At 38.6% G+C, this 25,937-nt stretch overlaps 1 protein-coding gene across 1 annotated transcript in view; it reads left to right on the top strand.

Annotated features, from left to right (window-relative positions):
- Window positions 1-20,468, top strand: part of PNPLA8 (patatin like domain 8, phospholipase A2) — a gene marked incomplete at both ends in the record, with an annotated part of 36,334 nt that extends 15,866 nt beyond the window's left edge. The window contains 4 exons of the mRNA XM_080701698.1: window positions 4,513-4,570; window positions 7,546-7,740; window positions 14,358-14,553; window positions 20,194-20,468. Coding sequence (XP_080557824.1) covers window positions 4,513-4,570; window positions 7,546-7,740; window positions 14,358-14,553; window positions 20,194-20,468 — 724 coding nt within the window. The remainder of the gene's footprint in view (window positions 1-4,512; window positions 4,571-7,545; window positions 7,741-14,357; window positions 14,554-20,193) is intronic.
- Window positions 20,469-25,937: the final 5,469 nt, after the last annotated feature.

Raw genomic sequence — 25,937 nt, forward strand, 5'->3', positions numbered from 1 at the left:
GATATTACAAGTGTGTGTGCCACTATTCCACATTCTCACTGATTTTAAAACTACTTTTATCTTAAATATCTTGTGAAAAAATGTCTAAATCTATTTCCTATTTTGTACAAATTCTTTTTAGTTGTTCAGCCTTATAATGTCGGTGTGTGTGTGTGTGTGTGTGTGTGTGTGTGTGTGTGTGTATGCTGGGGATTGAGTCCACAGTCATAATACCCCTGAGCTGTAGCCCCAGCTCTATTTTATTTTTTATTTTGAAATAGGGTCTAAGCCAGGTGTGGTGGTGCATGCTTGTAATCCTAGTACTTGGGAGGCTGAGACAGGAGGATTGCAGGTTTGCAGCCAGCCTCAGTGATTTAGTGAGACCCTCTGCAACTCAGTGAGACCTTGTTTCTAAATAAGGGGGATGTAACTTGAAGGTGAATGCCTGGATTTAACCCCCAGCACTACACATGTGCACCACCACACCTAGCTTATATTTTTAAATGAAATATTTTTTCTGTATTCTTTTTCGAAATCCTGTTAGCTATTTTCATATTGAATCTTATGTTAACATTGATTACATGAAAAACCTAGATATTTGGTTGGGAATTATGTAAAATGTATTAGTGCATATTAATATCTTTCCAATTGTGAAATCTCCACATCCATGATTACAAATTTAAAAATGTATTTTCAGATTTTTTATGTCTCTTAAAATAATTCCTATAGGTTCTCATGAAATCATAACAGTATTTCTTTTTATTATGGCGAGATGTGGTAGCACACACCTGTAATACCAGTACTTGAGAGGCTGAAACAGGAGGATGGCAGGTTTGATACTAGCCTTAGCAGTTTAGCAAGACCCTCAGCAACTTAGTGAGACTCTGATTCCAATAAAAAATAGCATGGTGGCACACACTTGTAATCCTAGTACTTTCTGAAATAGAAGGATTGTATGTTTGCAGCCAGCTGTAACTACTTAGTGAAGCTCTCCTCAACTTAGTGAGACCCTGTTTCAAAATAAAGAATAAAAAATAGAGCTGGGGGTGTAGCTTGGAGGCAGAATGCCCCTGGGTTCAGTTTCTAGTTCTGCAAAAAGATAAAAAAAAAAAAAAAAAAATATATATATATATATATATATATATATATATATATATATATATATATATATATAAAGAGGGATGGGGATGTAGCTCAGAGGTATGCCTTAGTTCAATCCCCAGCACCAAATAAATAAATAAAATGTTTTATAATAAAGATTTAAAATCTTAGTCTAAATCAACCTCTCATGAGCCGGGTATGGTGGTGCACACTTGTAATACCAGTACTTGGGAGGTTGAGACAGGAGGATCACAGATTTGAGGACAGCCTCTGCAAATAGTGAGACTCTCATCAACCTAGTGAGACCCTATTTCCAAGTAAAAATAAAATTGGGCTTGGGGTATAGCTTAGAGATAGAATATCCCTGGGTTCAATCTACAGTACCAAAAATAAAGGAAGGAAGGAGAGAAGAAAACCTTTCTACTACAATTTTTTTTCTTTTTCGTTACTCATGAGAATATCTTTATGTTTGTGTCTTTCTTGTTTTTGGTCTTCCAGAGACTTTTGTGTGTGTGTGTGTGGTACTGAGCATGGAACCCAGGGCCATTCTACCTCCGAGCTACACCCCAGCCCTACTTTTTTAAACTTTTTATTTTGAAACAGGGTCTCACTGATTTGCAAAGGACCTAAGTAGCTGAGGGTGTCCATGAACCACTATCCTGTCTCAGCCTCCCAATTTACATAATTCCCATCAATGCTGGGATTACAAGTGTACACCACCACGCCTGCCTCAGAGACTTACTTTTAATCACAGTGTTGATAAGTATAAGTATAGTTAGTTGTTTCTTTGCACCTTTGCTGCAGAACAAACTACTCTAAATTTAGTAGCTTAAAACATGATGACTTAGTGTTAGGGTTCTGATTTGACTGGGCATTTCTTTTCTTGCTTTCGCTCACTTTTGCTACCAGCAACTGGGTGGCTCGGCCACACTGCCCGGGACCGCTGGGTTTCTCTCTGCAGGTAGTCATTTTCATCCTGGGCTTCATCTCATCCCTTCAGTGTCAGCGTTCGCAGAGGGCAAGCTTCTGTGCACAGTTACTCATCAAGCCTTAGTCTAGTGGCATGTTTGCTGATGTCTCATTGTCTGAAGCCACTCAAATCAAGGGTTTGGGTGGGAAGGGGACGATACACAAGGACACAGATACCAGGAAATATGATCCATCAGGGGCAATTATTGTTATTCTCTGCCACACTTACCCTCCAGTTTTGTTTTGTTATGATACTTTTTTATCTCACTGTTGATTGAGAATGCTTTTATGCTTTCTTTTTCATGATAATGGTTGTATATTATTTTAGGGACACTGATTTTTTGGGGGGGTATTGAGAAACCAGTACCAAAATCCAGGGAAGTTCCACCTCTGAGCCATACCACCAGCCATATTTTTATTTTTTAGTTTGAAACAGTGTCTCGCTTCATTGTTGAGTCCTCAAACCCGTGATCCTCCTGTCTCAGCCTCCCGAGTACTGGAATTGCATGCATGTACCTCCATGCTTAGTTGGGATACTATTTTTAAATTATAGTATTGTAAAACACAAGAATATTGAAGCTGGGCATTGTGGCATATGTCTCTAATTCTTATACTTGGGAGAATTAGTGTTTTATGGCCAGCCTCAGCAAGTTAGCAAGGCCCTCGGCAAAATAGCACTGGGAGCGTAAGGTAGAATGTACCTGGATTTCATCCCCAGTACCCCCCCACACACATAAGTAAATAAAAATAACTTAAGAATACTAAGGATTTCCTCATATTTTGCCATAGCTCTGAAATAATTACCATTCCTTCTCTTCAAATTTGTATTTATAACGTAATTCACTAAAGCATTTTAGCTTGTTTAAACAAAAAGTAAATGTGAACTTTGCTTGAAAGTGTAAAAGCAGGCTGGGCATGGAGGAACATGCTTGTAATCCCAGTACTCAAGAGGCTGAGACAGGAGGATGGCAGGTTCTCGGCCAGCCCCAGCTACTTAATGAGGCCCTCTACAACTCAGTGAAACCCTTCTTCAAAATGAAGAATAAAAAATAGGGCTGGGATTAGGGAGGCTGAGACTTGGAGGATCGCGATTCGCGGACAGCCTCAGCTACTTAGTGAGGCCCTCTGCAACTCAGTGAGACCCAGTTTCAAAATAAAGAATAAAAAATAGGGCAGGGGGTATAGCTCGGAGGTCAAATGCCCCTGGGTTCCAACCCCAGACCCGCAAAAAAAAAAAAAAAAAAAAAAAACCTGTAAAAACAACATCTCAGAATTTCTGTTCCAATTTTATAGCAAGAGTTCTATGGAAAGACAAAGACCCTCAGAAGAGTAAACGTGCATTGATCTTCATGTGGAAAAAATGTATAGGTTGGGAGAGACAAGATCTTACTCATTTTGGAAAGCATAACAGTATTTTACACTAATGTTTATAAGAGCTTGTAAAGGGTACATCACTAAGCAATGTATAACTATAGTGTTTATGTGAAACTCACTGACGTTATACAGAAACATTAATATTGTTTGAAAAATCATTAGAAAATGACTACACTTAGGAAGATTTTTAAAACCATTGTCTTTATATTCAGTGCTTAGAAAGAATAAGCTTTAAGTATGAAAAAATTCTTCATTGGAGTTAAATTCCTTTAGGATGATATAAAAGTTAGTGCCCAAGGACAATTTCTGTAATGCTGCAGTATTTCAAATACTGACTTAGATGTTTTTATAAGTAATTTTTTATGATACTGGCTCTGTATTACCTACTAAAGCAAGTTAAATATCAAAATATCTTGATCTATTTTTTAGATAACTATAATCTGTACATGCTCTTGCAGTATTACCTCAATGCAACTTCCTTATCCTGCCAATGGGACCCTGAAAATAGTAGATTTATTTTGCTCTCATATCTTTGCCTTGTGCATGTCTGGCTTTCAGGATGATATCGACCTTCAGTGTCTTTCTACTTTATACTCCCACGCATCTTCCTCAGTTACTGCAGCCTGTATTGATTTCTCCACCTGGGAGAAATACTTACAGTTGAATCTTAGATTAACAAATAATCACATGTTATTTCATGTGCAGTAATTGGATTATAAGCCTCTTAGAGGAAGAGTGTTTTCTTTTTGTCCCTAATAGCACTTTTTTTTTTTTTTCAGTACTGAGGATAGAACCCAGAGGCATTCTACCTCTGAGCTCCATCTCCAGCCCTACTTTATCTATTCTTGATTTTGAAGCAGGGTCTCACTGAGTTGCAAAGGGCCTCACTAAGTAGCTGAGGCTGACCTCGAACCACGATCCCCTGTCTCAGCCTCCCAAATGCTGGGATTACAAGCGTGAGCCACCACGCCCGGCTTCTCATAGCACTTTCACAAAGCCAGAGGCAAACAGTAATTCTGTAGTATATGTTTTCTGTTCTTCAGAAAGAAAATCATTTTGATATAACTTATTTCTTGTCATTTTATAAAGGGATAGAATGGGTTCTGCACTAATGATTGAAACAGCAAGAAACCCCACATGTCCTAAGGTAAGTTTAGAGTCCCTGCGATATAGTACCTAGTTGTAACAAGGTCTGGTGAAGGAATTATTCTGAAGACTTATGTTAAGGAGAAAAGTTCTTAGGAGTTTCTGCTAATAGATTAATTAATTTTGGGGGGGTTATTCTGTGAAGATACATGATGGTGAACATTTGACCTTCTTTGTATTCGGTAAAAATGTAACAAAGCTTTAAGAACTAAGGGAGGATTATTTTATCATAATTATTTCAACCAAATCTAGTGATTTAAGGAAAATTATAGCATTTCCTCCCCTAGAGTGCATGTATGTCCCTCACTCTGAACCACATGATGTGAGACTACAATGCACCAATAAAAGTATATTAGAAACATTATGTGTTATATACACATATTCATGTTAATGTATGAATGAAATTCCAATTAAAACATTTAAAGTCACTTAGATATGTCTAGCAGTATGCGTCCTCATTTCTTTGTCAGAAACTCAATCTCAGTATTGCTTGAGTTCTATTTTCTTTAATAATACTTGTTCAGAGTTGGGCGTGGTGGCACACACTTGTAATCTCTGTGCTTGGGAGGCTGAGACAGGAGGATCGCGCAGGTTCAAAGCCAGCCTCAGCTACTTAGTGAGGCTCTCAGCAACTTAGTGAGACCCTGTTTCCAAATAAAATATAAAATGGGTCTGGGAGTATAGCCCGGAAGTAGAAAGCCTCTGGGTTCCACCCCCAGTACCACAAAAATAATAATAATAATAATAATAATAATACTTGTTCAATTAAGGAGTATAATATAAGACTCATGCGATTTTTATTTATTCATGTATGACAAGCTCTAATGATGAAAAACAGTTGCGGAAGCCAGGTGTGGTGGCGCACGCTTGTAATCCCTGTGCTTTGGAGGCTGAGACAGGAGGATCACACAGGTTCAAAGCCAGCCTCAGCTACTTAGTGCGCTCTCAGCAACTTAGACCCTGTTTCCAAATAATGTATAAAATAGGTATGGGAATAAAGCCCAGAGGTAGAAAAGCCCCTGGGTTCCTTCTGCAGTACCACAAAACAAACAAAATAAAAACAGCTGCGACTCCCTCTGCTGCTCTTCAGCTCTGGTGTTTTTATACTTTTTCTTCATTGTGTAGTTATTAACTGCACCCACTGTGCCAGTGCTGCGTTAGGCACTGCTTTTTTGTTTTTGTTTGCGGTGGGGGCTGAAACTGGGGATAGAATGCAGGGCATTCTACCTCCAGGCTACAGCTCAGTTTTATTTTTCTTTTAAAACAGAGCTCACTAGGTTGATGAGAATCTTACTGCTGAGGATATTCTCAAAACTGTGATCATCCTCTGTTTCAGCTTCCCAAGTACTGGGATTACCAGGGTGCCCAACATGCCTGGCTTATGTGCTAGGTAGTCTGGATATGTTAGTAAACAAACACAGAGTTACAGCCGTGTAGGCCAGTGTGGCTATTAATGAAATAATCACACAGATGAAATATGGTTTTCTGAAATAAAAGCTTTGGAGCACTCAAGATGTACTTGAAAGGACAAAAAGGCAGGCTGTTGTGAGGTCTCATGATGAAGGCTGATGAGGAGGAACATTGCTGGCAGAGAGACAAAGGGAATGGACTGTGCAGAAGGAGTCAGAAGAATCCTGGATTGGAAAACTAGAACCCAAAAACCCATGGGCTGTGTTCAGGATACGGCTAGAACAGTGCACAGTCAGACTGCACACAGGGCCTTCTTAACCATGACAGACATATGATTTCATTTTTGGAGAGAATCCTTGGAAGAACGCTATACCACTTGCTTTTTCCCTGTATCTCTAGGGCTCTTTTTTTTTTTTTTCTTCCCCCTTGCTTGGTTTTAAATCAAGAACTTGACAGCTTTAAATAAAAGAATAGAGTGAGCATGGGGACATTTTTGCCACATCAAAAAGTACTTTGTCATGATAAATGGAGCAGCTTCTCATACATTTCTTAACCCAATTTTTCTATATACCAATTACAGAAATACGTCTTGATTTTAGTGTTTGGCCAGTTCTTAACCATAGTAGCCTAGGGACACAGTTGTATTACGTATAGGAATTAAGGCTATGATCTATGTTTATTAAATAGCAAAGCAAATAGGTCCCTGGAAGGTCTTTTCTTGGCACAGGACACAAAAACTCTGGCCTTTGTACTCTGTTGCTTCTTAAGTTTGTATGGCAAATTATTAACAAACACATCATTTTTTTTTTTTTTTGCGTAAATTCAACAGACTGCAATAGAACCTGAGACCAGGGTTTTAGTTTTTTAATAAAAATTACCCAGCTACCAAGTTTTAATAGCTATGATCTGAAAGCCGTAGAAGGATGTGTATTGTTTCCGAGTCATAATGCTTTCAAAGAGCACAGACACAAAATCTCTTTTTTTTTCTTTTTTTCTCGGTACTGTGGATTATACCCTGGGGGCATTCTACCTCCCAGCTATACCCGCAGCCCTATTTTTTATTCTTTATTTTGAAATAAGCTCTCACTAAGTAGCTGAGGATGGCCTCATACCTGCAATCATCCTGTCTCAGCCTCCCAAGTACTGGGATTACAAGCGTGCGCCACCACACCCTGCTTACAAAGACTCATTTGTAAATGATTGTGAAAGCAGTGTGCTTACTAATCTTGAAGCAGCTTTTATTGTTATGACTATGTTAATTAGTATATAAAGATTTAGAAATATATGCCTTCCTGAATATGTTTAAATCAAATCATGTGGTCAAATATATCTTCTATTATATTTTTCTTCTAATATATTTCTCAGAATTGTCTCAGTTCTTGTATTTGTTATCTCATAAAGAAATAGCTATTTTAAAAGGTCTTTGTTCATCATTATTTTTGTGTTATCCAATAGTTATTTTGGAGAGTTTTAAATTCATATTACCCATAGTATTCAACTTTTACAGATCCCACACATTTCTGCTTACATCAATAAAAAGTTTTGTTTACTTTTCTGATTCACTAGGTAGCTGCTGTGAGTACCATAGTAAACAGAGGGATAACACCGAAAGCGTTTGTGTTCAGAAACTATGGTCATTTTCCTGGAATCAACTCTCATTATTTGGGAGGCTGTCAGTATAAAATGTGGCAGGCCATTAGAGCCTCATCTGCTGCTCCAGGTTACTTCGCAGAATATGCATTGGGAAATGATCTTCATCAAGTAAGTTGACTCATGACTATCTTCTCAATTTTTACATGTTTATTAAGAGAATCAGCACTGATTAAATGTCACTGAGCTTCACAAGGATCAGTCAAGGAGACTTCTTTATGCCTTCATATGTCAGAAGATGTGCAATTCAAGATATTTTGTCTTATAATAATACGGCTTCTGACTTGAGTCAGAATTTAGGAGAATTTTTAAAATATTTTAAGCTGGGCATGGTGGCACATATCTGTGTTGTCCTAGTACTTGAGAGGCTGAGACGGGAGGATCTCAGGTTTGAGGACAGCCTCAGCAGCAAAGTGAAGCTCTCAGCAACATAATGAGACTCTTTTTCAAACAAAGAAATAAAAAGGGCTGGGGGCGTACCTCAGAGGTAGAATACCCTTGAGTTTACTCCCTAGTACCAAACACACAAAAAAAATTTAATTAGTGTGATTTATAGCCAATTATAAACTTATTGATGAAAAATGAGGTTGGCCATATGGTTAGCTTTCCAAACATGATAAAAATTAAAAATCAAATATATTCCCTAAAAATGCAACAAGCCAGTCCATTTGATGATTTGGGAGAGCAGAGTCTGAAGGTGAGGAATATAATAAAATAATAGTAAATACTCATTAAGATAGCTATGTGCCAGTGCTTTATACACATCTTAAATAATCATTTCTACTTCAGAGACAGCTATTTCCATTTTGCAGTAAGAAATTTGAGTCTTAAGAAAGGTTAAGTAATTAGAGTCACGGCTGTTAAATGACAGGATGCTATCTATAATTACAGTTTTAAATTTATAGTTAAATTATCTGTAATGTTGAGTGTTATTTCTGGTAACTCTTTCTGTTATGTAAACTCACTTATCTTAAATTTAGAATTATTCCTCTGTCAAGTTTTCCCCCACTATTTATGGAAATATTAAATATTATTATTATTATTATTATTAGTAGTAGTAGTAGTAGTAGTAGTAGTAGTAGTAGTACCAGGGATTGAACCCAGGGGCTTTCTACTTCCAAGCTACGCCTCAAACCCTATTTTTTATTCTTTATTTTCAGACAGGGTTTCACTAAGTTGTGGAGGTCCTCCCTAAGTAGCTGAGGCTGGCCATGAACCTGCCATCCTCCTGTCTCAGCCTCCTGAGTACCAGGATTACAAGTGTGTGCCACCATGCCTGGCTGAAATTTTATAACTTACACTAAATGATAAAAGATGAAGCCAATAAAGCTTTTGAGTGGATAGTTTTTAAATGGTGCCCCACTTAAAGTGATGGACTCACCTTTCTAGTCACTAAAATACATGTGCACGCTATTTAGTATTTAGATATATGTTGAGGGAAAGACCTAGTATTATTAACAAGGACTTTTAGGTATCAATAAAAGCTCATACATAAGCTGGGTGTAGTGGTGCATGCCTGTAATCCCAGTCTTGGGAGGCTGAGACAGGAGATCGCAGCAGGTTTGAGGCCAGCTTAGTGAGACCCTGTTTGTTTGTTTTTTGTTGTTGTTATTGTTTTGTTTCGTTTTTCGGGTCTGGGGATGAAACCCAGGGGTATTCAACCTCCGAGCTATACCTCTTGCACTATTTATTTTCCTTTATTTTGAAACACTAAGTAGCTGAAGCTGTCAGTGAACCATGATCCTCCAGTCTCCGCCTTCCAAATGCTGAGATTACAAGCATGCGCCACCACGCCTGGTGAGATTCTGTTTAAAAAAAAAAAAAAACATAGGACAGGGGTGTAGTTCAGAGGGTAGAATCCTCCTGTGTTCAATCCCCAGTTAAAAAAAAGTTAATATGCAGATATATTTAAACTGCTTATAGGCTGTCTAAGCATCAATGGATAATTTTTTTATGGCACTAGGGATTGAACCCAAGTGCATTCTGCCTCTGAGCTACAACCCCAGCCCTCTTTTATTTTTATTTTTATTTTGAAACAGGGTCTTGCTAAGTTAATGAGTCTCACTATTTGCTGAGACTGTCCTTAAACTTGCAGCCCTCCTGTCTTAGCCTCTCAAGTACTGGGATTACAGGTATGCACCACCGCACCCGACAATAATCTTACCGTACCGGTGTCAGTGCTATAACAAATAAAATGTTTTATCATTTTTATTTCTTCTGTGTTTTAAAACAATAGCTTATGTGTGTTCTAAAATATTACAGTCAGCTATCTCACTTTCTTTTGTCTTTCTAAAAGTGATGCCGTAGTCTTTGTAGTTAAGAGATTACAATAGGGCTCCATTTGTCTTTGGCGTCATTTCAAGTCCTTTTTGACTTTGCCAGGACGGTCATTGTTGAATTATGTCAGGCACTTCCCTTTCCTGCCGCTCCTTTTTTTTCTTCCACCCACTCAGGGCAGAAAGTACTCTTGGTTTCTTTTGGACATTGATTTTAAGATTTATTGGTCAAAATAAGTTTTATTGTTATATGTAGCTTGCTGTCTTTCATAACTTTTCCCCATTCTTAATTTATTCTTGAAATGTCATAAATGAAGAATATAATAGTTAAGGTTTAAAAGTTATAACTTTAAGATAATTATTATGCTACAAACTTTCGGTTACTCCAAAAATCACAAAAAAATCTCAAATAATTATTAGCTGGATTTTAGAGTCAGGCATGATGGTGCATGCCTCTAATCCCAGGACTTGGGAGGCTGAGGCAGGAGGATCAAAGGTTCCAGGACAGTCTTTACAAATAGTGAGACTCTCATCAACCTAGCAAGACTGTTTCAAAATAAAGATAATATAGGGGTAAGAGAGAATGCCCCTGGGCTCAATCCCCAATACTCCCCTCCCCCCAGAAATTAACTGCATTATGGAATGATATGTTTGTAGACTTAAAAAGAAGTTACTTTATTTGCTCTTTATTTTTTATGTAAGAGGAAACATTTCAAATGTTTAATTCAGTACTGGTGAAGGGGGAGAGAAAATAAAACAGAGTAATTCAGTGGTTATTTTTCCATTTCAGATAGGCTAGTGATAATATTTTTCATGCTTAGCCATTTTTACCTTGACCATAATTTTAAAACTTATTTTGAGCTACAGATTAAAATAACTATATATGTAGTTATATATATATATAGTTATATATATATAAATATATGTAATATATATAAATATATGTAATATATATAAATATATTAGCCGGGCATGGTGGTAGACACCTGCAATCCTAGTACTTGGGAGGCTGAGATAGGAGGATTGCAAGTTTAGGGACAGCCAAGCAAATAGTGAGACGCTCATCAACCAGCGAAACCCTGTTTCAAAACAAAATATAAAATGGGGCTGGGGTGTAGCTCAGAAGTAGAATGTCTCTAGGTTCAGTCCCCAGTAAAACACACACACACACACACACACACACACACACACACACACACACACCCTTTACATTTAAATTTTATGTAAATCATATAGTCTCAGGGACAAAGAATATACTTTCATGGAAATCAATAACCTCCAGGAAATTTGGCACATTTAGTTTAATAAGAATAGCAAATGGAATTTGAAGTGTAAGCAAACTATTCACATAAATATTTTCCTCATTATATATTATCTTTTTCTATAATTTGAGGAAGAAGAAATGAGGTATTTTTCCCTTGAAACAACTGAAAGACTATTTAAACCAGAAGTGGTGTCACTTGCCTGTAACCCCAGCTAATATAAAGCTCAGGCAAGAGGATTACAAATTCATGCCCACCCTGGGCCTTGTCTCAAAATAAAACTGTAAAAGGGCTGAGGGGCTATAGCACAATGATAGAGAGCTTGTATAATGTGCGTCAGGCCCTGGGCTCACGCCCCAGCATTGGGGATATTATCTAAGTATGAATGATCTTGATCTTTTATTACTTAACCAAAGGAAAGATTCAATCAGTTTCTTCCTCATTCTGCTCCTTCAGAAATCACCAAAGTTAACACTAAAATATGGTACTTACTACAACCTTCTTATTTTAAATCCTTTGAAATATTACATTTAATTGTTCCCATCTCATTTTTAATATGCCTTTTAACCTTCATGCATGAAATATGTCTTAGTTTAAGTTACTTCATATCTTTTTTGGAGTCAGATAAAATACAAAGTGTAGGTTAATACTCTGAGCAGTTACTGACCGTAGTTATAATAAAGAAGTCTGAGTAGATGGTTGGGAAGATTTCATTCGTCTTTGACTATAAAAAGAAAAGTATTATTACAGTACTTTCATGATGTGTTACATGTTCTAGAAAATTGTAAAGTAGGAAGAATTCTCTCTCTCTCGGTTTTTTTTTTTTTTTTGGTGGAACCAGGGATTGAACCCTGGGGCAGTCCTTTTCTGAGCTGCACCCCCCAGCTCTATTTTTATTCTTTATTTTGAAACTTGTCTCAAGTTGCATAGGGCCTCACAAGTTTTTGAGGCTGGCCACAAATTCTCCTATTTTAGCCTACCAAGTACTGGGATTACAAGTGTGCGCCGCCATCACCGATTTTTGTTGTTTTGTTTTTGTTTTTGTTTTTGTTTTGGTGTGTTGTACTACGGATTGAACCCAGGGGCACTCTACCTCCAAGCTACACCCCCAGCCGATTTCTTTTTCTTTTATTTTTATCTTTTATTTTTTACGGTGTTGGAGATAAAACTCAGGGGCATTCTACTTCCGAGCTATACACCCAGCCCAACTTTTTTTATTCTTTATTTTGAAACAGGATCCCACTGAATTGCAAAGGGCCGAACTAAGTAGCTAAGGCTGTCCACAAACCGAGGTCCTCCTGTCTCAGCCTCCCAAGTACTGGGATGACAAGCGTGCGCCACCATGCCCAGCTTATTCTTTTTATTTTAAAACAGGGACTCTCTTAAGTTGTGGAGGGCCTCACTAAGTAGCTGAGGCAGACAGTGAACCTGTGATCCTCCTGTCTCAGCCTCCCAAATGCTGGAATTACAAGCATGTGCCACAATGCCTGGTTTTGTTCTGTGTAATTATAATGCACTGATTAAATTTTTTAAAAAAAAATCCAAGTGAACCAGTTGTGGTGGTGCATACCTGTCATCCCAGTAGGTGCAAGCAGCCTCAGCAAGGAGTGAGATTCTCACCAACCTAGTGAGACCCTGTCTCAAAAACTAAGAGTAAAATAGGGCAGTTCACAGTGAGAATGCAGCCGGACGTGGTGGCCCACGCTTGTAATCCCAATATTTGAGAGGCTGAGGCAGGAGGATCGCGGTTCACGATCAGCCTCAGCTACTTAGTGAGGCCCTTTGCAACTCAGTGAGACCCTGTTTCAAGAGAAAGAAAAAAATCGGGCTGGGGGTGTAGCTCAGAGGTAGAATGCCTCTGGGTTCCATTCCTAGTACTGTAAAAAGAAAAACCAAAAGAATTAAAATGTCCCTGGATTCCATTTGTAAGGATCCAAGTAGATTTTTACAAAGTTAAGCAGTATAAATACCTTTCTAATTCATTTCTTTCAATAAATTTATAAAGATAGCTAATACTTTTTTGTTTATATGTGGCACTTGTCATGGAGCCTAGGGGCATTCTATCTTTAAACAACACTCCCAACCCTATTTATTTATTTATTTATTTATTTATTTATTTATTTATTTATTTATTTGAAACAGAGACTCACTAAGTTGCTGAGGCTGGCTGAGAAGTTTTGATCCTCCTGTCTCAGCCTCCCAGGTACAGGGATTACAAGCATACACCACCAGGCCCAGCAAAGAGAGTTAAATTTAAAAACCATACCTCTCTATTGATGAATGGATTAACTGAGGCATACTCAAATAATGGAATATTACTAAGCATGGAAGAGGAATCACTGACATTTGCAACTATATGGATGAATGTCAGAAGCATTTTTAGTGTATCTTTAAAAAGTTGTTCAGTTCACTTTAGTATTTTTGAGCAAAATATGGAAAGCAATCCAAGAAGTTGTTGAAAATAAGAATGGGAAGTTTACTAAAATAAGAATGGAAAGTTTAGTAAAATATTTCCTCATTAAGCCAGGCATGGTAGCATACACTTGTAATCTCAGAACTTGGGAGGCTGGGACAGGAGGATCATAGTTTCTTGGCCAGCATCACCTACTTAGTGAGGCCCTCCACAACTTAGTGAGACCTGCTTCAAAATAAAAATAAAGAATTAAAAATAGGGCTCAGAGTGTAGCTTGGAGGTAGAATGCTCCTGGGTAAGTACCCAGTACCGCAAAAAAAAAAAAAAAAAAAAAAAATCTCATAAGCTTGATAGGCTTTCATATGACTATCTTTCGTAACTATAGTATGTAAAATAAATTTATCTTAAAGAAACTTAAGGGGTTTTTTTGTTTGTTTGTTATTGTTTTTTTTTTTGGTGGTACTGGGGGTGGAACCCAGAAGCTTTCTACCTCTGGGCTATATTTTATTTGGAAACAAGGTTTCACTAAGTTGCTGAGCCTCAATAAGTAGCTGAGGCTGGCTTTGAACCTGCTTTTGGGCCAGCCTCCCAAGTGCGGGGATTATAAGCTGCGCCTGGCTAGGAGAAAGAAACTTGTTTTTAAATACTTTGTCATTTGGCTTATTACATAGTTCCATTTTCCATGTTTGTAAATGTCAAGCTGTTTAAAATACATTTTTTTTTTCACATTTGTTACATAAAGTTTCACTTCTGAGAGTTCCGTTTTGTGTTTTGCAGGACGGAGGTTTACTCCTGAATAACCCGTCCGCATTGGCGATGCATGAATGTAAGTGTCTCTGGCCGGATGTGCCACTGGAGTGCATCGTGTCGCTGGGCACCGGGCGCTACGATAGCGACGTGAGGAACACGGCGACCTACACCAGCCTGAAAACCAAGCTCTCCAACGTCATCAACAGTGCCACAGACACGGAAGGTCAGTCTGTTTCTGTGCCACCTTAAGACAGTTCAATGTGTCCTGTTTAGTTTGAGGAAGAATATGCTGATCTTCACTGCAAAAGGGTGTGTAATCCTGCATTGTGGGCTTGGGGAGCACATGGAAGCAGGTTTTTGGTTGTATTCTATTTTTTCAACTCTCTCTTTCAGGCAAACTGAAATTATAATAAATTTTTGCTTTCACTTTTCTGCCCCTGTACTTTAGTCTTCTTACAAAGGCCAAACTGATCCATTTTAAATCCATCTAAAATGGAAATCAGCCAGGTGTGGTGCACACTTGTAATCCAGCATTTGGGAGGCTGAGACAGGAGGGTCGCAGTTTGCAGGCAGCCTCAGCTTCGTAACGGGGACCTTTGGAACTCAGTGATAACTCTGTCTAAAATAAAGAATAAAAAATAGGGCTGGGGGTGTAGTTCGGAGGTAGAATGCCCCTGGGTTCCATCTCCAGTACCACAAATGAATAAATAAAGTAGAAATCAAATCATCTTTCCCCTTCTCAAAACCCTCTGAGGCTATCACACTTGGAAGAAAATCCAAAATTCTCATTGAAATTTACAAGACCATAAGACCTAACTTGGAATTTTTCTCTTCCTCCCCTCCAAATGTGTTCCAGCCACATTCATACTGTCCTGCCTCAGGGCCTTTGCAGTGGCTCTGCTCCCTCTCTAGAAGGCTCTTTCCCAAGTATATATATGACCCTATTTCTTCCAGATCTCTGCCTAAATGTCATTTCCTCAGAGAGACCTCCTGTGTCCACTATCCCAATCCCTTGCCATCTCACTCTGACCACTTTTCCTGCTTTTTCCTATTTTTTCCTCTCCTAAAGCATGTCTCATTATGGTGTATATTACCTATTTGCTTGTTTATAGAGCATTTGCCTCTGATGGGTCTGTGTTACATGTTTAGTCGCTTATCTCTCTGGGCCGTAATGCCACAAGGCAGAAGGCTGGCGGGAGCTCAGTGCTGCCTGGCACCTGCCTGGCACGTGCAAGGCCTGGGCTCGGGCCTCTGAGTTTATGCTGATGTACCCAGTTCATCACCGATCCCAGTGCCTGGCACAGAGGACACACTCAGTGCATGAATGTGGGATTTCTTGTTTTGAATGTTAAGCTTTAGATATTTTATTTTTAGACTGTGAAATGTGTTATTAATCTTTTAAATTACCATTTAACAGCTTCTTGGGATTACAAGCGTGTACTGCCATGCCTTGTTTCCATTTAAGACTTTTATCCTTTAAATATCCTTTGTTACCCACAAAAATCTGATAAACTGGATTTTTAACTATTTGAAACTTTGTTATCAAACCAATAAGATGTGCTTTTTCCCAGTTTTATTGAGTTATGATTGACATATTAGAAAGTTATACAGATTTAAGGTATACACCAGGGTGTTTTAATCTAAGTATACCTTGTGTAATGATTCCTACAGTTAAACTAATTAACATTTCTGTTACCTTACATGGTATTATATGGGGTAGGTAAATATACTTGAGATTTACTCCCTTAAATAAATTTCAAGTATACATTATTATTAGCTTTATTAACTATATCTGTCATGCTGTATACCTGTTGTTATTGGGGAGGGGGGCGTTATTGGTGATTGAACCTAGAGGCTTTCTACCTCCAAGCTGGCTTTCTTTATTTGGAAACAGGATATCAATAGGTTTCTGAGAACCTTGCTATAAACTGGCTTTAAATCTGCAATCCTCCTGTCTCAGCCTCCCAAGGATTTGGATTGCACATGCACACCACCACACCCAGCTGTATACTATCTCTCTCACTCTTTTTTTTTTCTTGGCAGTATTGGAGATTGAACCCAGGGCATTCTACCTCTGAGCTACACCTCCTCCCTATTTTATTTTATTTTGCAACAGGGTCTTGCTAGGTTGATAATAGTCTCACTACTTGCTGAGGCTATCCTTGAACCTGCAGTCTTCCTGCCTCAGCCTCCCAAGTGCTAGAATTACAGGCATGTGCCACCACACCTGGCTATATTTTGGGCTATTATGTATAATGTGGCATGAGCATAGGAGCACAAATATCTCTTCAGGATTCTGATTTCATTCATTTTTCTCAGATATACCTACTAGATCATGTGGTAGTTCTATTTTTAATTTTTTGATGAGCCTCCATACTGTTTTCCGTAATGTTTACATCCCTACCAGCAGCTCAAAATGGTTCTCTTTTTTCTCTTTTTGCCACACCCTAACACTTGTTATCTCCCTCCTTCCCTCTCCCTCTCCCTCCTCCCCCCTTCTTTCTTTCTCTTTGCAGTACTAGGGATTGAACTAGGGACATTCTACTTTCGAGCTACAACCCCAGCCCTATTTTTTTTTTTTTTTTTTTTTTTTGCTGGTCTGGGGGTGGAACCCAGGGGCATTCAACATCCAAGCTACACCTCCTGCCCTATTTTTTTATTCTTTATTTTGAAACCGGGTCTCACTGAGTTGTAGAGGGCCTCACTAAGTAGCTGAGGCTGTCCGCGAACATCCAGTCTCAGCCTCCCAAATGCTGGGATTACAAGCATGCGCCATCACGCCTGGCGCCCAGCCCTATTTTTTATTCTTTATTTTGAAACAGGATCTCGCTGAGTTGCCAGGGGCCTCTTAACTAAGTAGCTAAGGCTGTCTGTGAACCTCAGTCCTCCTAGCTCAGCCTTCCAAATACTGGGATTACAAGCATGTGCCACCATGCCCAGCTTTTTTATCTCTTTTTGGTAATATTCAACCTAATAGGTATAGGTTGGTATCTTTTTATGATTTTGATTTTCATTACCCTGATGATTCAATAAAATATGTTTACTGTAAGCTATCTGCTGAGAGCTTAAATCAACCAATTTCAAAATGCTTTAAGTCCATAGCTCAGGCAAACCAGCTTATGGCCCTTTGGGAGTTTTCAAAAAACTTAAAATACTGTCTCGTACTTACCAGTTTCACCATTTTTGTGAATTTTGAAAAGGATGTAATGATTATATTGAAACATATGTAATTACTGATAGTAGACTGTTACTGACCTACAAAGTCAATAATTTTATATGATTTATGTTAGCTTTTTGTTGCTGAGACAAGTACCTGAGAAAAACAACTTATATGTCATAGTGAAATTCAAATCACTACAAACACGGGGCCTCTTCTAAGGTTCAAAAGTACTAAGAGAAATTTAAACTGTAGTTTGGGTGGGAGTTTATACCCAAAGAATGTAACCTTTAATTTATTCATTCATTTGCCCATCCATCTCACCATCTACCCAGCAAAGAATACTCAGCACCTGTCCCACACAAAATATGGCAGCCAGATGTGGTGGGTGCACGCTTGTAATCCCAGCATTCAAGAGAGTATCTAATACATATATGAAAAATAACCAAAGAAGAACACAAGCTGAGCTGGATGTGGTGGCCTACACTTGTAATCCCAGTACTTGGGAGGCTGAGACTGGAAGATCACAGGGTCGCGGGCAGCCTCAGCAACATAGAGCAACATAATGAGACCCTGTTTCAAAAATAAGGAATAAAAATTCAGGCTGTGCCGGGCGTGGTGGCGCATGCTTGTAATCCCCGCGTTTGGGAGGCAGAGACAGGAGGATCGCGCAGGTTCGAAGCCAGCCTCGCTGACTTAAGAGACCCTGTTTCCAAATAAAAATATAAAATAGGTCTGGGAGTGTAGCCCAGAGGTAGAAGGAAAAAGGCAATTCAGTGAGCAAAAGATTTAAAAAGAACTTCTATTGAAAATATATTTGACTAATAAATATGAAAAACTCAGAATCATTAGTTATTAGATGAAAAATAAACAATATATTACTACACACCCTTTAGAATGTCAGTATGGTACAGCCATTGTAGGAGACAGCGTGGCAGTTCTTTAAAAAGTAAGCATATTGTCGGGCGTGGTGCACACGCTTGTAATCCCAGCATTTGGGAGGCTGAGACCAGATGATCATGGTTTGCGGACAGCCTCAGGTACTTGGTGAGACCCTCTGCAACTAAGTAAGACCCTGTTTCAAAATAAAGTATAAAAAATTGTCAGGGGGCTATAGCTCAGAGGTCAAATGCCCCTGGGTTCCATCCCCAGACCTGCAAAAAAAAAAAAAAAAGTAAGTATATATATTTTGGGGGGTACTGGAGACAGAACCCAGGGGCATTCTACCCCTGAGCTATAACCCTGGCCCTATTTTTTATTCTTTATTTTGAAACAGGGTCTCACTGAGTTGCAAAGGGCCTAAGTAGTAGCTGAGGCTGTCCTTGAACCACTATCCTCCTATCTCAGCCTCTCACACGCTGGGATTACAAGCATGCGCCACCATGTCCAGCTTATACATATACTTTTACCATGAATTTCATCCCTAGGTTTTTCCCTAAGAGAAATGAAATAGCATGTCTAATGCCTTACTTGTAAATCGTTCTGGCAGAATTATTTCTATTAGCTAAAAACTAAAGAGCAACAGAACCAGAACTGAAGAGGACAGATTGTGTCAAAGTTATCCTATGGAGTAATACTCAGCAATAAAAAGAACTGTTGAGGCCAGGCATGGTGGTGCACACTTGTAATCCCAGCATTTGGGAAGCTGAGACCAGGAGGATTGTGGTTCCCAGACAGCCTCAGCTACTTAAGCCCTCTGCAACTCAGTGAGACCTTGTTTCAAAATAAAGAATAAAAAATAGGGTTGGGGGTGTAGCTTGGAGATAGAGTGGTCCTGGGTTCCATCCCCAGTATGAAAAAAAGAAAAGTGCTATGAGGGACAAAAAGACTCCACACTTAGTGAGACCCTATTTCAAAATAAAGAAAAGAAAAGAACAAAAAACTGGCCTGGAAGCTTGAAGGTAGAATGCCCTTAAGTAGACTTGAGCCGGGCGTGGTGGTGCACACTTGTAATCCCAGCATTTGGGAGGCTGAGACAAGAGGATCGTGGTTTGCAGACAGCTTCAGCTCTTAGGCCCTTTGCAACTCAGTGAGACCCTGTTTCAAATAAGGAATGAAAAATAGGGCTGGGGTTTAGCTTGGAGGTAGAATGACCCAGGTTCCTTTCCCAGTACTACAAAAAAAAAAAAAAAAAGAAAAAAAAGAACTATTGATATATGCTAAACTGTGGGTGGATCTCAAAAGCATTTTGCTAAGTAAAAACATAAACACAGACAGCCCTGATTCTGTTTGTTTGAATGCTAGGAAAGGCCGAGTGTAAGAGGGAACCAGTTATAAAGGACTTGAGGGAACATTCTGGGGTGATGGGAATGCGCTGTGTCATGATTTGCTATAGTGGTTATACAAGTGTATTCAATTGTCCACGTTTGTCAAATTATACGATTAAAATTGGTCAACTCTATCATATGTAAATTATACCCTAATATAGATGATCCCCCAAAATGGAAAAAAATAGAAAAAGGAAGGGTGAGAAGGTGGAACAAGTATCCTAATAAAGGAGACTATGTGAAGTATTGTTGGAAGGTGAATTTCATTTTGTAGTTTTGTTCGTTATGAATTCTACTGCTGTTGTTAAGGAGTGATGAAATAAGCAAGTCTTTGTAATGTGCCTATATGAAGATAATTAAATAAGGATAAAAATAGGTCATTGCAGAGTAGCACACCCTATGCCCTCTTTCTTACTCACCCTCTCTTTTGTTTTAACAGAAGTCCATATAATGCTCGATGGCCTGTTACCTCCTGACACCTATTTTAGGTTCAACCCTGTCATGTGTGAAAACATACCTCTAGATGAAAGTCGAAACGAAAAGCTGGATCAGCTGCAGTTGGAAGGGTGGAAGTACATAGAAAGAAATGAACAGAAAATGAAAAAAGTTGCAAAAATATTAAGTCAAGAAAAAACAACTCTGCAGAAAATTAATGACTGGATAAAGCTGAAAACTGACATGTATGAAGGCCTTCCGTTCTTTTCAAAATTGTGATGAGCGAGTGCATATGTTTCCCAAGTGAAGGCCTGTTCAGACGCGCCGCTGATTCAGTAAGGAGCTGTGGGGTTCAGCGTGAGTTAACTCTGAAATACTTAAGGATTCTGAAGGGCCCTGGAATGGAGGGCGCTTTACCAGCTGACACAGTACAGAGTTAGGCTGGGTTACAGAATTCAAATGAGCACTAGATTTTAAGATGTTAATAATTAACTAAGCTTTAGTAATTTTATTCTTGTGCTGGTTGGTTTTAGTAGCTGTTGGTGTTAAGTTGTTCAGTGTTTGAAAATTTTAATATATGTGCCAAATAAACTGAAAATATATTATAGTTTATATTTTTGTTTTAACCATCATAATCATGTTGAATTTATGTGATCATTGATTGTCTTTCATATAGAAAAGCTAATTTCTTTCATTTACTTGTTAGCTGCACTCTGCAATCCATATGCTACCTTTTATTGTAATGTCATCTAAATAGATACAGAAAAAAGGATTTCTCTACTAAAATACTTTTACATTTGAAAAATGACAGAACCAGACAGTTTTCTATTCAAAATTTGCTTATTTCAACGTTGTTTGGTTAAAAAGATTGGTGATGTCCCAACGAACCACCTTTTCCCCCTGAAATTTCAAGATAACGTTGTGTGTTAACTTTTCTAGATCTAGCTTTATCATTTGCTGTTACAAAATTGTTTGAATTTACTGAGAAAAATGTTCCTATAATTAACAAAAATAAACTGTTGAAATAATTTATTGTTAAAAAGACTGTCATCTTTAAATTATTTATTGTTCATAATGTAGCTCTCCATTTCTTAGAGCATTTGAATTCACCAATAAGCATAAAAAAATGAGACTTGCTACTACATAAATTCCTTTAATGCTCAGGATATCACAGAATTTTATTTATTTATTTATTTTTATTTATTTATTTATTTATTTATTTATTTATTTATTTATTTATTTATTTATTTTTGTGGAAAGCTCAGGGGCCTTCTACCTCCGGGCTACACTCACAGACCTGTTTTATATTTTATTTGGAAATAGGGTTTCACAGAATTTTAAAGCATTGACTTGAAACATTATTTATGCGAGTTCATTGTTGTTTTGCTATTTGCCACATAAACTTAATCAGTGGGGTGTGGTGGCACATGCTTGTAATCCCAGTACTTGGAAGACTGAGACAGGAGCAGTACAGGTTGGAGACAAACTCACATACTTAGGCTGTCTGCAACTTAGTGAGACTCTGTTTCAAAATAAAGAATAAGCCAGTTGTGGTGGCCCACGCTTGTAATCCCAGCATTTGGGAGGATGAGACAGGAGGATCATAGTTCGTGGACAGACTCAGCTACTTAGTGAGGCCCTCCACAACTTAGTGAGACCCTGTTTCAAAATAAAGAATAAAAAATAGGGGAGGGGGTATAGCTTGGAGGTCAAATACCCCTGGATTCCATCCCTGCAGGTCAAATACCCCTGGATTCCATCCCCAGTTCAGGAGAAAAAAAAATTCCCAAGGGAAAAAAAAAGTAAATACTATGCTTTGTATACTTAAACTAAGTAAGGCTTACCCGTGTTACCCAGTTTGTCATGTTGCTGCTTCGCAGCGTTGGCTCAGAGGCAGTGGGATCGCTAAGAGTGCAGGAGGGAGTTGGCAGTCTGGATGCTGATCCTGTCTCAGCTGCATGGTCCCTCTCATTGTGGGCAACCTCTCTGGGCTTCAGATACTTCATTTGTAAAATGAGGAACACTAATGTTTTGTAGCATCTAAATTACTTAGTTTTGGGACAGAGGATAAATAAGCGAAGTTTCCAAACAAAAAATAGTCTTTTCAAACCACAAACATTTACAAACTCTTATGCAAACTAGAACAATTTATAAATATAAAAAAAATAGAAATCAGCTCAGATGCAGGTTCAATGCTAGCCTCAGCAACTTAGTGAGGCCCTATTTCCATAATAAAATAAAATAGGTGTGGGTGTAACCTGGAGGTAGAAGGCCCTGGAGTTCTATCCCCAGTACAAGAAAGAAAAAAAGTTAATAAGAATCTGAACATTTCTGGAAATTCTTTATTACAAAGCAAGTTTTAAATATAAAAAAATAGCCGGGCATGGTGGCACACGCTTATAATCCCCACACTTGGGAGGCAGAGACAGGAGGATGGCGCTGGTTCGGAGCCAGCCTTGCTGGCTTAAGAGACCCTGTTTCCAGATAAAAAAATATATATATATATATAAAATAGGTCTGGGAGTGTAGCCCGGAGGTAGAAGGGCTTCCAGGAACCCCAGTACCATCAATATATATAGATATAGATATAGATATATGTGTATATATATATATAGATATATGTGTATATATATATATATATATATATATATATATATATATATATTAGTATTTATTAGCCACATGTGGTGGTGCCCTGTGATGCTAGTACTTAGGAGACAGACAGGAGAGTTAGTTGCAGGTTCAAGGCCAGCCTCAGCAACTTAACTAGACCCAGTTTCAAAACAAAAATAGTAATAAAGGGCTGGGGCTAAGTTCCAGGGAAGAATGCCCCTGGGTTTGATCCCTAGTACCAAAGCAACAACAAACAGTATTTATACAATTTATGTATTTGCAGCTTATTCTAAGGTCACTCTCCCTAACCTGACAGTGGATTCTGTTTTGCAGCGGAAGTTCATGCTGTCGCCCCCTTGTGTTTGCCCAGTCATTTCCCTCTTGAACAGCACAGTACACAGAGGTGCTCTGGCTGGCTTCCTTCATCCACGTGGCATGTCACCTATGTCCTTTACTCCGACACAAGGTGCATCCCCGTGGTGTGATGCACTACTTCTCAATTGTTCTTGTCCCCATTTGTACCTGGACTATCTGAACAACTATGTCACCTCAGATAACCCTTATTTTATAATGGGCCTGTATCTTCTTTCTCCAAAAGCAGCTGAAAAAAAATTCTGTAAACATAAAAGATGCAGAAATGAATTTTCAACCCTGTACAGATAGCCAGTTTGCCTTTCCCAAAGAAGCAGAGGAAGAATAATCTATTTTGTAAAATGTAAGTTATCTCAGTTCTACTAAAATATAGAATAAAAATTATTTTGATGCTTCGGCCTTCCTACCTCAGAGATATTATTTCTATAATAAATAACATGCCAACAATATGTCAGCTCTGTTCTTGCTGCAGATATTATTCTGTTGTAAAAATAGTGCTTCAGATGGAGCCGTCTCTAGAGGAACAGGGCCTGGATGGGATTTCCCTTGGGGGGCGGAGGGCGCCCAGGCCAGGTTATAATTACAGTGCACTTCTTCCCTCCCACACCTCGTTTCTGTCCAGGAGAAAGTCCATGTCAAAGGAATCTTTTGAGAAGTAGTGGAGTCACAAAAGGTCTGCGTGTGGTCTTTCAGCTTTGTCTCCGTGATGGGGGCAGGAGTTCCCTTTGAGGGAACAGCTAGTGACAGCACCTCGTCACTTGCTGGCTTACGATGGGGCTGCTTATTACTGAAGTAGCCGGGATGCCTAAAGTTCAAAGCCCAGAATTCTACCTCACACACTGTGCCCCAGAAATAATACGAGTCAGTTTGAAGTATTCCACGAGCATCGCTGCTGGGAGTATAACCTGAGAATATTATAGCTAACATTTGGGTGCTTACTGAGTTCCAGAAACTGGTCTCAGCACATTTGCATGCACCAGCACATTTAGTTGTCACAAGCTTATAATGAGAGATGTCATTATCCCTTTTTTAGAAAAACAAGTTGCCCACGATACGCAGCTAGGAAGGGGTAGGGCTAGGACCAATTCATTCCCTTAGCCACAACACTCATTTTTTGCTAGAATGTCCATTCTTGTGTTAAGATGACTTCAGATCCAATTTTCTAAACTGAATCTGTGGGATGTTGGGTTTAGTTGGTGGAGAAATATACTCTGAAACTGTCATCTTAAGCTTCATGACCTTAGAGTTGTTCTTTGGAAAAAAATTATTCTGACATTAAATTATGTGGATACTCCTCTTTATGTCCTTAACCTGGTGGTTTTCATGGTTTTCCCAGATGGGTTTGGAAACCCTGGGCAGGGCAGGGTGGAAGAGAGATGGGATAGTGGAACTATAAGTACTTCTTGCTACTCTAGGAGTCAGAGATGGTAAAGGTTTCTTAATGCACCGTGAGTGGGATGCCCCGCATAGGGAAGAGCTCTCCCTTCCCAAATACCCACAGCAGAGCGAGTGACAAGGCGCTTCTGTTAGGGTCTGAAGGTTTACTTGGCCCAGAGTCAGGATGCATAAACCAATTATAAGATTTCATTCTAGTTTGATCCCCAAAGAGTTTCTTTTTACATTCATTGCTTTCTGTTTTTCTTGCTCTTTTTTTTCTTTCAAGTTTAAATACAATCCAGCTCTTCACTTAATTTTATTTTTTGGAGCAAATCCATAGCAATTACTCTTTCATGACTAGGAAATGGAAAGGAGGGGGAGCACATTCAAAAACAGTTTGTTCTCTTCCTGGCAGGAGCTATCCACCGTCCAAAGGAGGTGCAGAGAGTGCAGATGTCCCTGGGCTCAGCCGTTTGCATGTGCTGCTCCAAGGCTTTGATAAGTGTGCGTCTCAGAAGTCACACCGATTGCTTTATTTATTATAACCTCTATTCAACGGATGTGACGGGACTGAAATTCATCACACTCCACAGATAACGCATTATTACTTTGCATCATCGGTTTGTTAAAGTATTGATGGTGATGTTGACTCATCTTCATGATTAACAATAAAACCCTAATACAGACTCATTCCTTGCCTCTAGGCAATGTGAATTGTGAGTTGCATTTTAATGATTTCCATTTGATTTAATATGAACAGGTTACATGGTCCAAAATGGTTGAAAGTTCTCATAACAGTTGTAGCTAACATCTGTTGCCATCATTATCTGCGCAGCAACCACACGTTCTCTCACATAGTATCACTGAGGCAATGGTGATGAGAGTAAGAGGAGTCATGTGTCTCAGCTACTTTCTCCATATAGGTGGGATTATTATAGACCCCAGTATCAGTAAATCCATAGCAGTCTTTCTAAAATTAAGTCCTATATCTAGAATTCCAATTACTATCATATCCTTTCAAGGCTGTATTCTAATTAAACCGATACCATATATAAATGCTTGATTTGTGTTAGGTGATTTTCAAGATCAAGGTAAATATGCTTAATGATAGAAGATTAAGATATTAAGGCAACAATTGCTTCTTGGTAGTACTCTTTCTTATATACTACTACTGACTGTAAAGGACAGAGTGATTAACAATACAAAAAGTTCAATTATCTGAAAAAAAGGAAAGTCTTATCATATTAATTATATTAATAGTGTTGAATTCCCATCACATTTTGGTCCAAAGAATATAATGTAGGATTTTAGCAGATATGGTGGCATACTCTTATAACCCCAGTCTTTGGGAGGCTGAGATAGGAGGATTGCAGGATTGAGGGTAGC

This window comes from Muscardinus avellanarius (genome assembly GCF_963383645.1).
Source record: "Muscardinus avellanarius genome assembly, chromosome: 9".
NCBI classification, from domain to species: domain Eukaryota; kingdom Metazoa; phylum Chordata; class Mammalia; order Rodentia; family Gliridae; genus Muscardinus; species Muscardinus avellanarius.